Here is a 13,238-nt window from a genome sequence, read left to right on the forward strand (position 1 = left end):
TCCCCACCCAAACCTCATCTTGAATTGTAGCTCACATAATCCCCATGTGTCATGGGAGGGACCTGGTGGGAGGTGATAGAATCATGGGGGCATGTCTTTTCTGTACTGTTGTTGTGATAGTGAATAAATCTCATGAGATCTGATGGTTTTATAAAGGGGAATTCCCCTGCACATGCTGTCTTGCCTGCTGCCATGTAAGACATGTCTTTGCTTCTCCTTCGCCTTCTGCCATGATTGTGAGCCCTCCCCAGCTATGTGGAACTGTGAATCCATTAAACCTCTTTTTCTTTGTAAATTACCCTTTCTCGGGTATGTCTTTATAGCAGTATGAAAACGGACTGACATGCAAAATAAATGTGTTTAAAGAATAAAACAAATTCATGTTAATGGAAATAAATATTATGAAACCAATTTATAAATCTTTATTTTATACCTCATGGATTGCACAGTGAGTTAGATCAGAGTGTGAGATGAAGGAGGGGAGTAGCCGTCGGGCAGCGACAGATCTTCAGGTTGGGATCTTCATTCATTTCTCTGGGTTTTCCAGCACTAAATACGTTTCCTTCTACACTGCTTACATTTCCTTTTCATGGGAACTGCATTCTTGAATAACGACTAAAACAGGAATAGTGTTCTGCACTTTAAATTCGGGAAATGACCAGTTTCCTGTGCCAGAGAAAAATATGTGCTTGAGAATATTATCTATACAATGTACTTTGTACTTCCCACTTACCCTTTTCTTTCATTGTGCTGTGTTGTTCAAGTGATCTGATATCAACGTAAATTCCTGACCAGCACAATATGAAGTATTATTATGTGGGAGACATAATAGTCTACTGGCATCTCTATATAAGTATTTGTATAATATTAAAAATAAGGCAATTTAATAGCGACATTAAGAAAAAAGTTGACAAATATGTTCATGTAAGCTTCTGAACTGCATTTAGAAATCCGTTTTATTTCATGTTTTTCACCAGCTGATACCATGAAACATACTTTTATATGAAATGATACCAGAAAAATGGTGGGATATTTGAAATGTCTTTCTTCGTTATAATTCTGAAACTCATTAAAAGTTTATTTCCATCTGACATTAAGTTTCTTTACAAATATAATGACTTATGATACATAAATACATTTTAATTTAAATTTTATAAACCAGTCTTATGAATTATTTTTGTTTAAGTGTTCCATTGGTGCTGTAAAGAGTTGGTAGCACCTAGAAGAAGGCAGCTTCCAGAGGAACAGTCTTCTTTTCTGAACCTGGCTTTTCTGTAGAGGTCTTGTCAGATCAGCCTGTCATTTTACTTCCAGCCTGTGTGCTTCTGGTCCATGCCCTGATCTTGTGATATCTCATTGAAATTAAAGCTGTGGTCTGACCAAACTTCACTTGCATTGTTCCATTTTTATTAATACCTCGTGCTCTAAGTTCTTTCAAGGATTGAGGACATAGACAACAATCGCTATTAGCACCTTAGAGTTTGATCCTCAATAAACTTTTTCTGTCTTCTACTCTTTGTGAATCTCCAAATTTCTGCAATGGGTGGAAGATAAATGTATGATTAGAGAGATTGACATGTATACCAAACAACTGGGAGTTAGCCTGGGATTTGAGCAGAAAAGATCCACTACATTGTGGAAGATCCAATAGTTAAAAAATAAACAGAATTTTTGCCTCGATACCTTGAATTATAATACTTGTTCTGATATCAAGGACTTCTCCAGAAAGTAGAGTCTGTTGGATTGATTTACTGTTAATATAGGAGCAGAGAGGAGGAGAAGGGGCCCTTAACTTACCCTTTAGTTCTGTTCTCTCTAGTGTTAGTAATAATCATAACCACAGTAGAAGTAATGTGAAGTAGACTAGGCTGTGGATGTAGTAATAGTGGATAGTGATAATAGGCGCAGTGGCAGAAATATCAGATAACATTTATTGGGCCCTATTTGTGTGCTAGCACTTTGCAAAGGGCTATCATTACCTGCATGTAATCTTCTCCACCTCTCTGTGAGGCACATATGATTATTAACCTGATTTAATGGGTGAGGAAACTGAGACTTAAAAGCAGCTGGCCTCTCATAAATGCTCACCACAGAGCTGAACTCCACCCTGAGGAGACATCCTGTATCTGTATGTGTTTGAGTGCGTATTTCTAGGTGTGTAGGGGAGGAAGGTGGTGGGTTAATTTTGAAGGCTTCCAAACAGCCCACTATAAACATCATACATTTCCTAATCTTCGTTCTTTTTGAAACTGATTTCTCCCTAGGGTTTGGTGTATCCCTGACCATTCAGGAAAGAGACATCAATGACCCAAAACAATACAAGGAACACAAGATCTTCATTAATCAAATGATACTTGGAATGAATACACCAATAAGAATTTATTGCCAGAAAGTTACTTTATTAAAACAAATTTTAAATAAAGAACATGGAGTTGTTTCAATCCTTGAGAAAACTAGCTGTATACATGCCTGCCAGAGCTATCTCTAACAAAAGATATCACTTCTAAGAGTAAATATCTCGCTTAATTTTAGATTCCTTGGGGAACTAAGAGTTAAGTAAAACATGCACCAATTTTCTTAGGTTTATTTTTAAGTATTTTTGTTTTAGCTTTTTTTTCTCTGATCATGGGAGTACATTTTCACCCAAACACTTCAAGATCAAATGCTATTTTAAAACTTAGAACTCTGGAATGATCAGTATTAAAAAGTTATGAGTCAAAAGGACCTTGACAAAACCTTAAGACTGTGGCTGGAAATGGAAATGGCTACGGCTAGAAAGATTCCGAAGTCAAAAAAAATGAGTAAAATGGGCTTTGTATTAAAAAAAAACAACATTACTATTAGAATACATGGCAATTAACATTCAGCTTTGGTGTACATGATGATAGGGAGTAGTGGTGACTGTGGCAAAATGAAGGGAACATGTGGCTTCTTCAGCTCTAACTTACTATTATTCAGGTAGATAGGCCCTGTGTTAATTTTCTCCAAGTGTTTGAAGAGAGGCTGTAATTATTGACTTTTTAATGAATACTCTTATTTTTTTAAATGTTAGCAATTGAATCAATGTTTTAACCACATAGTGCTGTGTTAAAACCTACCTCTACTGTTTTTGACCTCTGCTTTAGACCAACTCATTGCCTTAGGCCAATGAAAGCTAAATATCCTGTTAAAATAATAATTTTATAGGCTGAGCTGTGAGATGAGTTTGTGGGAATCAAGACTGCAGAAACAAACTAGAAGTTAAATGCAACAAAAAAATTAAACATTTAAGAAATTCACAAAAAACAGACTTAAGAAAAGATGGCATTTATTATAGTATTTCACTGCAGTCATCTCAATAAATTTTGTAACTTTCACCTTTAATTTTAGTAATTTTACGCCTAATTGTAATTCTATCAATAATGGTCCTGATTTCTGCTTCATCTTCTGTCCAGTTTTACTCTTGACTTTCCTGTCACCCAAGTATTAAATATCTTCAAAACTCTGTGCCTTGTATGTAACGTACCAATCATATGCTGACAAATGATGAATTCTTTCCCCTGAAAATTCCTGAAGAACACAGTTCTTTCATGTTTATTTTTTGTTATATTGAGGTCAAATAGAATACACTATAACAATGTGGTAATTATCTTCACATCTTGGTCAAGTTCCAGCCAAGGGAGGTTTTTATTTTTATTTTTTGATTTGGATGGTATAATGAAAAATTATCTTCACCTAAGCTCTGAGATGATAGTGATGTTCATTTTGAATTAATAATTGGTCTGAAAAAGAGTAAAACATCTTTTGGTGGGAAATTAGGCAGATATTAAAAGACTCTCAATAACTGACAGAAAAAATCCTTTTGTTTCTGAATCACAAGGAAACAGCAACAATCAAGAGGCTTTCACTGAGGATTTAGACATGCTGTTTGGGAATCACTGCAATCTCTTTAGGCATTTATTTGAGTAATCCAGGTGTGGGATATTTTAATGATTTGTAGAGTGATCAGTGCCCACGAGGCTGAGTCTTAGATACTGCTGGACTACTAACAAATGATTTATTATTCTGTCAGTTTTTGGAGTTTTGTGTGGATTGAATGTTGTCATGGAAGTTTAGGAAAAACGACGATCTATTTCAAAGATGAAAAGATGCTGCTCATATTCTGTAGGAACAAAGTAACATCATTTTATAATTATTGTTCATTGTATCCGAGTGGGAAAGAGATTACTAAACATCCTGTGAGCACCGGACAGTCCTTCACTACAAAGGTTTATTTTAAACAAAGGTTTAATCCAGCTCCAAATGTCAATAATGTCAAGACTGATAAACCATGTCATATGGTGATAGAAGAGGAAAAGAGTATGTGCTATCCTGTATTCCAAGTTGCTAATGAATATTTGGGAAGCTAATACACTAGGGAAATTAATGCAGTGCAGTCTGGTGGTCTTCATAAATGAAAACCATTGAGTTAAGAACAAAAGTCGTCAGTCTTTGCAGAAGTTTATTGAGCACTTACCAAGTGCCAGATATTGCTGTAGGTGCTGGGGATATCCCAGTGAACAAAGCAGGTAGGCTCTGCATTCATGAAGCTCCCATCCAAATGTGGGAGACGGACAGTAAACAAATAGATAAAATGATTCTGTCCTCGTGCCTTTTGTCTTCCCCATCTCTACACTGTCTCCAATGGACTGGGGCTGGTCATTTTTTCTCTCTATATATGCTTTCCCTAAGTTACGTCTTTGTGCCAGTGACAATCAACTTTTTACTGTAAGCCCTGATCCCTCCCTTAGAACCTCAGATTGGAATGGCTAACTCCCTGCTCATGATTTCCACACTGGTGCCCAATAGAAATCTGAGACCCAACAGGTCCAGAACAAACTCTGATTCTCCCACCCCAAAACCTTCTTCACTTTCAGTCTTCTCCATTCCAGTGATGCCACTACCAACCAGGTGTTCATGCAAACCCAAATGACAAACTTCTTTCCTTTATTAGGACCAAACGAAGCCCTTATCTTCCAAAGAATTGTGATGTGATATTATTGTTTTAAGTTAAAGGGTAAAAGGAAAATATTTACCCTTATTGTTTTTTTCTCATTTATTTTCATGAAATTAGTACAGTCTTTTTTCCTGCAACAGTGGAGTCTGTCTTAAATTTTTCCTATTTTGCCTTTATATATACAATTTACCTATCTGTAACCATATTAAATAGCCAAATCTTTAAGGTGACAGGGTGCTGCTAAATAGTCTACATTCAGAATTTTGAATGTAGAATATTTGTTGGAGTAATAAGGTTTAGTGCTGTATGATACAAAATTCAGATTGGCATTGGGTATCTAGAATTAAAAGTATAAATTGTTAAAATCTGCCGGACTTTTGAGAACGATCTACTATGTGTGCCTGGACTAATGAAAAGAGTGGGAAGGGCAAAAATATGTTGAAAGAGATCATTTTGTATGTTGAAATTATAAAATAAGAAAATGCATTCTGAGAATGAAGCCCATGGTGAGCTTTGCTTTACTTTTGAACTAGCAACAGCATAAATGGGCAGACACAGATAAAGGAGATTGCTGTCATCTTATTTCATCTTAATGAGTTTCTTCCTTTTGATTCTTGATAGCAAATTTGTGACATTTTTAGCTTTATTAAACTTTAATTAGTGGATAATATTTATCATATGCATTTACCAAAAATACAAGATAATATGGAGCAAGTTAAAGAGAAAATAAAGAGTACTCTGGGAAAAAGCCCATAACTAGAGTGATATCTAGGAATATTTTTTGTGGAGCCATTGTTAGGGGAATGCTGGTGAGTGGAGCACATGTTCACACACATGAAAGATCCTCGGGGTGCGGGGGGGCGGCATATGCGAGAGCCTCACTTCCTCTGAATGCAACTTAGCCTGTCTTTGACTCACCTGTGTAGTGTCTGCATCTCCCTACCCTTCAGAGATTATTGCGACCTGTTATATGCAGCCTTGATTGTGATTTTCATGGGTGGGAGGCGCGTCCTCTGCGGGGTGCCAGCATCCCCAAGTGGTTGGGTGAGAGGGTGTTGTATAGAAACAACCACTGTTTAACATTGAATTGAAAGTCAAAGTGAAATAAGTAAACTTGATTTTCCTGTTAAGACTCATTTATTTCTCAAAGTCTGCTTTTTGTTTTAGTCTTTAAAAGAATAAACATAAAGAATTGTTCATCAGAAGATGATCTCTGGACCAACTACATCAGAATCACATAGAGGTCCTGCTCAAAATGTAGATTTCTGGGTCCTAAATTAATCTGCTGAGTCAGACCTCTGGGGATAGGAATCTGCATTTGGAAGTAACTCTCCAAGTCTTAAACACAAGAAAATGTTTGAAACCCACTAGCATAAAAAAGCTATTTTCCACTGCTTGATTTCAAATATATGTGTGTCAAGATGAAGATTATCTGATTCTGATGAAATTTTGGACAAGTGGGAATGAATGCAGAGATAAAACAATGTGTAGAATCCTTCATGTATTTTTGTGACTAGGCTACTAATGCTTCCTTGATTGATATAAGAAGGATTAAATATGACAACAGAGTCTGAAAGGACACTATAGATGCTGGTTGTTAAAGGATGATTTTGAGATTACCTATTTATTCCTAGCTTTAGGAAGGAAGATTTAAACCTCTCATAAAAAATGTCAAATCGTTTTCATGATTTTGCGTTCTCAGCAAACATCTAAAATCTGCCTTCACTGTTGTATAAAATGAGGACCTTGGGAAAAAGAAATGCTTGGTCAGAAATGCTAACAAGTTCCAGATTTCCTTTCATATACAATTAAACAAAAAGTTCCATATTGTCACGGAGGATAAGAAGATAAAAAGTCAGATAAAGACATGGTTTACTTTCTTAGTTTATATGTTCCATTCTAACTCATATTTTGATGCATTGTTACTACTTCCTCACTTTAATTTATCCATTTCAGAATGTGACTGAGTTCAGTTTATGAAGAAAAGGTTTATAAATGTAGAGGTGAAGTTTAAGCTTTGCTTGCACGAGAGGTTACCTGTTTACTATGTGGTCAATATGAAATGTAAACTATGTAAACTAGGCAAATAAACCACCATGTTATTTTAAGAGTAAATGGAATGAGATTAAAGAACATTTTTGCGATGAGTATGTGGAAAATATTCAAGAAAAACAAAACTAAAGCAAAAAATTAAACAGAATAATACTAATAAAATGAGTACTTAAAAAGTTAGAAAATTCTAATTTTTTCACCAATTATCCTTAACTTTAGATAAGAGTTCAAAAATTGTATCACTTGTTCCCAATAGACAAATTAGATTGATATCCAATACATGTTCATTTTATTTATTTCAGCTGATGTTGAAGAGTTGAGGCTATTCCTTCTGATCTGACATTGTAGTTACAGAATCTGAAACATGAACTGGTTGAATCAGGAATAAATGTGGTTCTGAAGGTCATGCTAGGAGTGAGATCTTGTGGCTCATTAGTTTTATTTTAAATAGTCTTGTTCCTCTTTTGATATAAGTTATAACATGCTTATAGCTAAATATTACAAAAATTAGAAAGTGTACAAAGGTCAATTTCCTATTACCTAAAAGGAACTACCCATTGCGTTTTGGTAAATGCCGCCTACATTTTTCTCAACATTAGCACACACCGATATTATCCATTTGTATATCTGTATATATTCTTATGCATCTGCCTATATGTATGTATGTAGCAAGTATGCCACTTAATAAATTTTTTCACCAGACAGTATTTTATAGACATCTCGTATACACATGTATGTGTATATATAGTTTTCATCACATTCCATTTATGATTGCACTTTTGCTATAGTAGTCTATAATTTGAATATATCATAATATGCTTAGTGATTCTTTTATTGATGGTCATTTAGATTGTTTCCAATTTTTCCATTTTGGTAATCAATACAATGAATCCCCTTGTTTGAATATTTTTCTTAGAATAAAGTCCTAGAAGTAGTATTTCTGGGTTCAAGAAAATGCCCATTTATTTTTATCTTTATCTTTTGAGATAGGATCTTACTCTGTCACCCAGACTGGAGTATAGTGGTGCGTGTGACTATGGCTCCCTGCAGCCTCAAACTTCTGGGCTCAAGTGATCCTCCCACCTCAGCCTCTTAAGTAACTAGGACTACAGGTGTGTGCCACCACGCCCAGCAAACTTTAAAAATCTTTGTAAAGACAAGGTCTTGCTATGTTGCCGAGGCTGACCTCAAACTCCTGGCCTTAAGGGATCCTGCCTGGGACTCCCAAAGCGCTAGGAGTATAGACATGAGCCACCATACTGGCTGGAAACACCCATTTAAAAATTTGAGATATACTGTCAATTTGCCCTCTGAAATGTTGTACCATTTTATACTCTTATTAGCCATGTCCTGAGGGTGATAATGGATGGTGTCTTGAGGACATAAATGAAATTTGCTAGATGGAAATTCTCTTCTCCTTTTTCTCCCCTAAACTTTCTTTTTCAAGGCTCAATATAATGAAATTATTCTACTCTTTTTTAATTTGTGAAAATAATAGCCTGTTTAGCCATTGGTCAAAACTTAATGACCACTGAGAAGAGTCCAAATCTTTGAATTACTAAAGGGCTTATTTGCCTACCATAGAGGTATGGAGAGCCCGGACCTGAACCCAGAAATTTAAATTCTGGCTTCTTAAAAGGCTGGGGGTGGGCGATAGAGGGGAAAGGAAATTCTTTCATTCCTTCTTGAAATGTCTTCCTGGGACATAGTGGCAGGGATAGCTATCTATCTATCTATCTATCTATCTATCTATCTATCTATCTATCTATCATCTATTTTATCAATCACTCAACCTACCTACCTATCTTCTATCTATTTATCTATCTCTAATTTCGAAGAGGATCACTTCAGAATCTCTGGCCCTTTTGTTGTTTTATTAGAAATGCCATTTTCCATTAAATTTTGGTCTTGTGCTTTGCAAGTCTTAGAAGTTTAGGAAACATCTGACTCTAAATGCTTACTTCACAACTTTGAGATCCTGGTGGATAAATTTAACTTACATATACTTGATGATTTCTGGCTCTACCCCAACATGGTAATGGAAGTATAATTCCCAGAGAGGAACAGCAATGCACAAGGGTTTCTGTGTTACAACAAAACTATTATACTCAACAAATGGAGTTTTACACTTTGGTTTGTTGTAAAGAAATTAGTTTAATTCTACTCAACACCCAGTCATTTTATTAACCTAATGTTACCTTCATAATGTCTTCTTGTTTCATGCAGGCATTCTTACACAGAATGAACCAGTGTGCAGCATCAAAAGTTGACAAAAATGTGACAGAAGAAACAGTGAAGGTGAGGAGGTACAACTGGCCTTCAACCTGAGCATGAGTTTCCTATAGATAAATTTTGCTGGTGCCATGGTACTTCACAGCCCTTCAGTTGATCGGCAGTTCCACTACAAGTTGCTGTTCCAGTCAGTTGTATTGGTAATAATTTTAAAAAGGAGAAATAGGGCTTAGGAAAAGAGATGGAAGATTGAGAGAATGGCAGAGAAGTCATAGAGTTGTGTTTTTTTTTCAACCAAGGCCTTGGGAACATTTAAACAGAGGAAGGAAAATAAATTGGAGGTGTGGTGGCTTATGCCTGTAATCCCAGCACTTTGGGAGGCCGAGGTGGGAGGATCACCCAAGGTCAGGAGTTCGAGACCAGCCTGACCAACATGGAGAAACCCCGTATCTACTAAAAATACAAAATTAGCCAGCCATGGTAGCACATGCGTGTAATCCTAGCTACTCTGGAGGCTGAGGCAGGAGAATTGCTTGAACCCAGGAAGCGGAGGTGTTGGTGAGCTGAGATGGCGCCGTTGCACTCCAGCCTGGGCAACAGGAGTGAGACTCTGTCTCAAAATAAATAAATAAATAAATAAATAAATAAATAAAATGAATTGGAGGCTAAGAACCTCAATGTTTTGGAGAAGGAGGGAGCTGAGCCGTGTAAGAGGATTGTTAGAGGTGGCTCAGGAAGGCAGGGTGTGGGCAAACGTGACTTCCAGTCTCTGTGATCACTGAAGAACAAAATATTTCAATGGTTCACTCCACATAATATCCTTAATTCAGAAACAGACATATAATCGTTTCTTTTAAACTGCAAGGAAGGAAAACTGTGAACAGTCTTGAAAAAAAAGGATGGTAAATGAAAATTAATTATACTATAATGATTAGTCATTTAAATTGTATGTACTATTCCTGATATTTATGATGCTAACTTACTGTTTTATTTTGCTGGAAATAGAAAACATTCTAAGGATTTTTAAAGGTTCTTCTGACTCTATTTCCCCATGAGTAAAATAACTAACTTTAAAATTTTCCTCCCAGGAGAGTATTGTAGTTAGCTTGCTTTTGGTTGTAAGCTAAAGAATCCTCTTACTGAAATTGAATTGAAGACACTTTGGCTCACATATCAGGGACTCCAGGCAGAGGAGAAGGTTTAGCACCTGTGACCCAGAGAGGCCAGCAAGGTCGCTACATCCTCTCCAGCTAATCACTGCCACCCAGGTTATCAGCTTTGTGCTCAAGCTGGCTCTTCCTGTAGCTGCAGAGCTGTCCCAGCTTTTACTTCTACATGTGGCACCTTCCAGAGGGAAAAGAGGACTGTCCATTCTGGTATGCCCTTCTTAGGAGCATAGATGCCCTTTCCAGAAAAGCCTGCCGGCAACTCTGCTGGTTTCCATGCAGCCCAGCTTTGAGAAGGGAGTGGGATACCTGGCTTGGATTGGGCAACCGAGGCCTTGCCCGGAGAGCCAGCCATGGGCTTCTGGTTCCCAGAGTTGTGTCGGCGGCGTGGAGGGGAAGTCCAGACAAAATTGAGGCTCTGCCGGCAAGGTGGGAGGAAGGCATGGATGTGCGGTTTTCAGGTTGGAGAGAGAATACTATGTTATCATAGACTTAAAAAAATTGCTTCACTACTGAGCTTACTTACACATTTGTTTGTTTACAGATGTTGTTCTCAAACATTGAAGACATCCTTGCAGTACATAAAGAATTCTTAAAAGTCGTGGAAGAATGCTTACACCCCGAACCTAATGCTCAACAAGAAGTGGGAACCTGCTTTCTTCACTTTGTAGGATAAATTTCTTTTTATTTTAAAAGTTCTTTTCCCCTAGATTTTGAGATTTAGCTCTTGGCATAGTGGTATGTGTGAATTCAGTATTAGAAGTAAAATCTGACACCAAAAGTTTAAGGTCTTTTAAGGCCAATGAGATCTTCCACTTAGAGCCAGAAAAGGGGAGAGTGCCTCACATCATCCATTTTACTGAAGAATAAACAGCCTTTTCTTTTCCCCGACAAGTTAGTTCTTCGCATCCTCTGTAGCTTTGAATTCTAATGAATATTCAGGCTGTTCATAATGAATGAATTTTTATGTTTCTCTCAAACATAGAGCATTTTTCTTTTGAGACAGAAAATCCTCATTCCTATAATGGCACGATGAGCCTTTTATTAGTCAGAATGTTCCCTTGTTAATCAACTTGTGACAAACCTGGAGTTGAATAAACCCAGTAGCAGGAATTTTCCCCAAGGATGGTTTCTCAGAAGATTGTACTGAGCAGTGCAGATGCAATAACCAGCCAGTACTCAGTTGTTTCAAATTACACATCCTGTGCCTGTATGATCATTTTCATCTCTTTATAAATGATGCCTGAAATTATTTATGCAATTAATTTGCAAAATAAAAAGACAACTGTGTAATGAAAATTGTTTTCAGAACTAAAGGGCATTCACACCAAAAAAAAAAAAAAAAAAAGTATGCTGCTATGTATACCGTTACGCTGATGCTAATTTTGAGAATACCAATATGAATCCATGTATTTATCAAAATGCTAGACAATTAATGTTTTGTTTAAAAATGTGCAAGCGTATTTAGTGATAGAAATAAAATTTTGTATATTTTTAATTTTCCATCTAGTCTTTTAGAAAGGTTTTGATAGTAGTTTCAAAATCTGTCTTTATGTAATGAGCAGACTCTGTGTTCTTTTTATAGTCAGAAAATATTTCATAAAAATAATTATATTAAAAGGAGAGTCTCATTGGGTATAGGAAGATCAAGCTGTGTTTTTCTTGGGCACAGCTGGAAGCCACGGGTGTTTGTGTCCGCTCACTTAAGCCTGCTTTATTTCACGAAAGAATCAAAAGAATCAGAATCTTCTGCCAGCTGGAGTAGTTGCTATCTCAGTCCAGGGCTGTGCCTGGGAATCTTGCACCCTGACATCCATTTCCTTAGTAACACCTTATGAATCTGTCATCCCTGAATTTAGCTAAACTATTTCTGAAGTTTATTTTTTTTCTGGCTCATATCATTTCTTGAGATAAGTGATTCAATACATTTTCTGCTGGTTATATAAAGTAGCACTTAATGTTTCTAAATGCATGCCTTCAAAATTTCAATGGGCGCACTTTTGTTCTAACATTTGATCAGTAAATTTTTTGTGTCTTTCTTTTATTGGTACTCTTTTGGTGATAAGGCACTTTGAGAAAATCTTACAAATAGAAGGGAGCTTAGAGATCATGATGGTACAAATCCTCTTGTTTTAAAAGAATATCTCCTATTTATCTATGAAGGCTGTTTATTTTGTTCCTACTTTAGTGACAGCTCTAACTGTTAGAAAATCTCTGTGTTGATCCCAAATCTGCCCATCACTGCCCTTGCGACATCCACCACTGCCTTGCGACATCCACCTAAAGATCCTAGTTTTATATTTGGAGCTACATAGGACTGTCAGTCCTTTACAACATAACGCTGTTTGAAAGTATGCATGATTTCCTGACTTTTCTATACCTACAAATATGACTCTCTGAAACAGCCTCTCAGATGTGGTGTCCTCAGGGTCTCTCATTCTCTTAGTTGCTTGTTGCTAGATATTCTTCAGGTTGTCAGTGTCTCTCTTAAGCACAACTGTCTAGACTGGTGTATATGAACTGCAGGGTCCTGTGTTTCTCTATTTCTATATGATCTGGCACTTCCTTTTGCCTTCATCTAAATGACTTTATTCCGTCTCCCTGCCTAGGAATCATGGATTCATATACTGGACCTTGCTCAGATTGATTGATCTTTCTTCTACATGCATTCCTTATTCAGTTTTCATAAATAACAGCAAGAATATGTATGTAATTTCTTCCTCTTTTTAAGCTGTAACTGAATCCTCATGGCAAAGCTCAGCCCTCTCTTTTCTGTGCTTTGCCACCCTTTGGTTCATTTGTCTACTTGAATT

The 13,238-nt window shown here is 36.6% G+C and overlaps 1 protein-coding gene across 1 annotated transcript in view; it reads left to right on the plus strand.

Moving 5' to 3' along the window:
* The window catches only part of PREX2 (phosphatidylinositol-3,4,5-trisphosphate dependent Rac exchange factor 2), a 285,119-nt gene that overhangs the window by 56,757 nt on the left and 215,124 nt on the right, over nucleotides 1-13,238 (plus strand). Inside the window, exons 3-4 of the mRNA XM_063606803.1 lie at nucleotides 9,254-9,325; nucleotides 10,970-11,092. Coding sequence (XP_063462873.1) covers nucleotides 9,254-9,325; nucleotides 10,970-11,092 — 195 coding nt within the window. The remainder of the gene's footprint in view (nucleotides 1-9,253; nucleotides 9,326-10,969; nucleotides 11,093-13,238) is intronic.

Source organism: Pan paniscus, chromosome 7 (genome assembly GCF_029289425.2).
Source record: "Pan paniscus chromosome 7, NHGRI_mPanPan1-v2.0_pri, whole genome shotgun sequence".
Classification (NCBI taxonomy): Eukaryota; Metazoa; Chordata; class Mammalia; order Primates; family Hominidae; genus Pan; species Pan paniscus.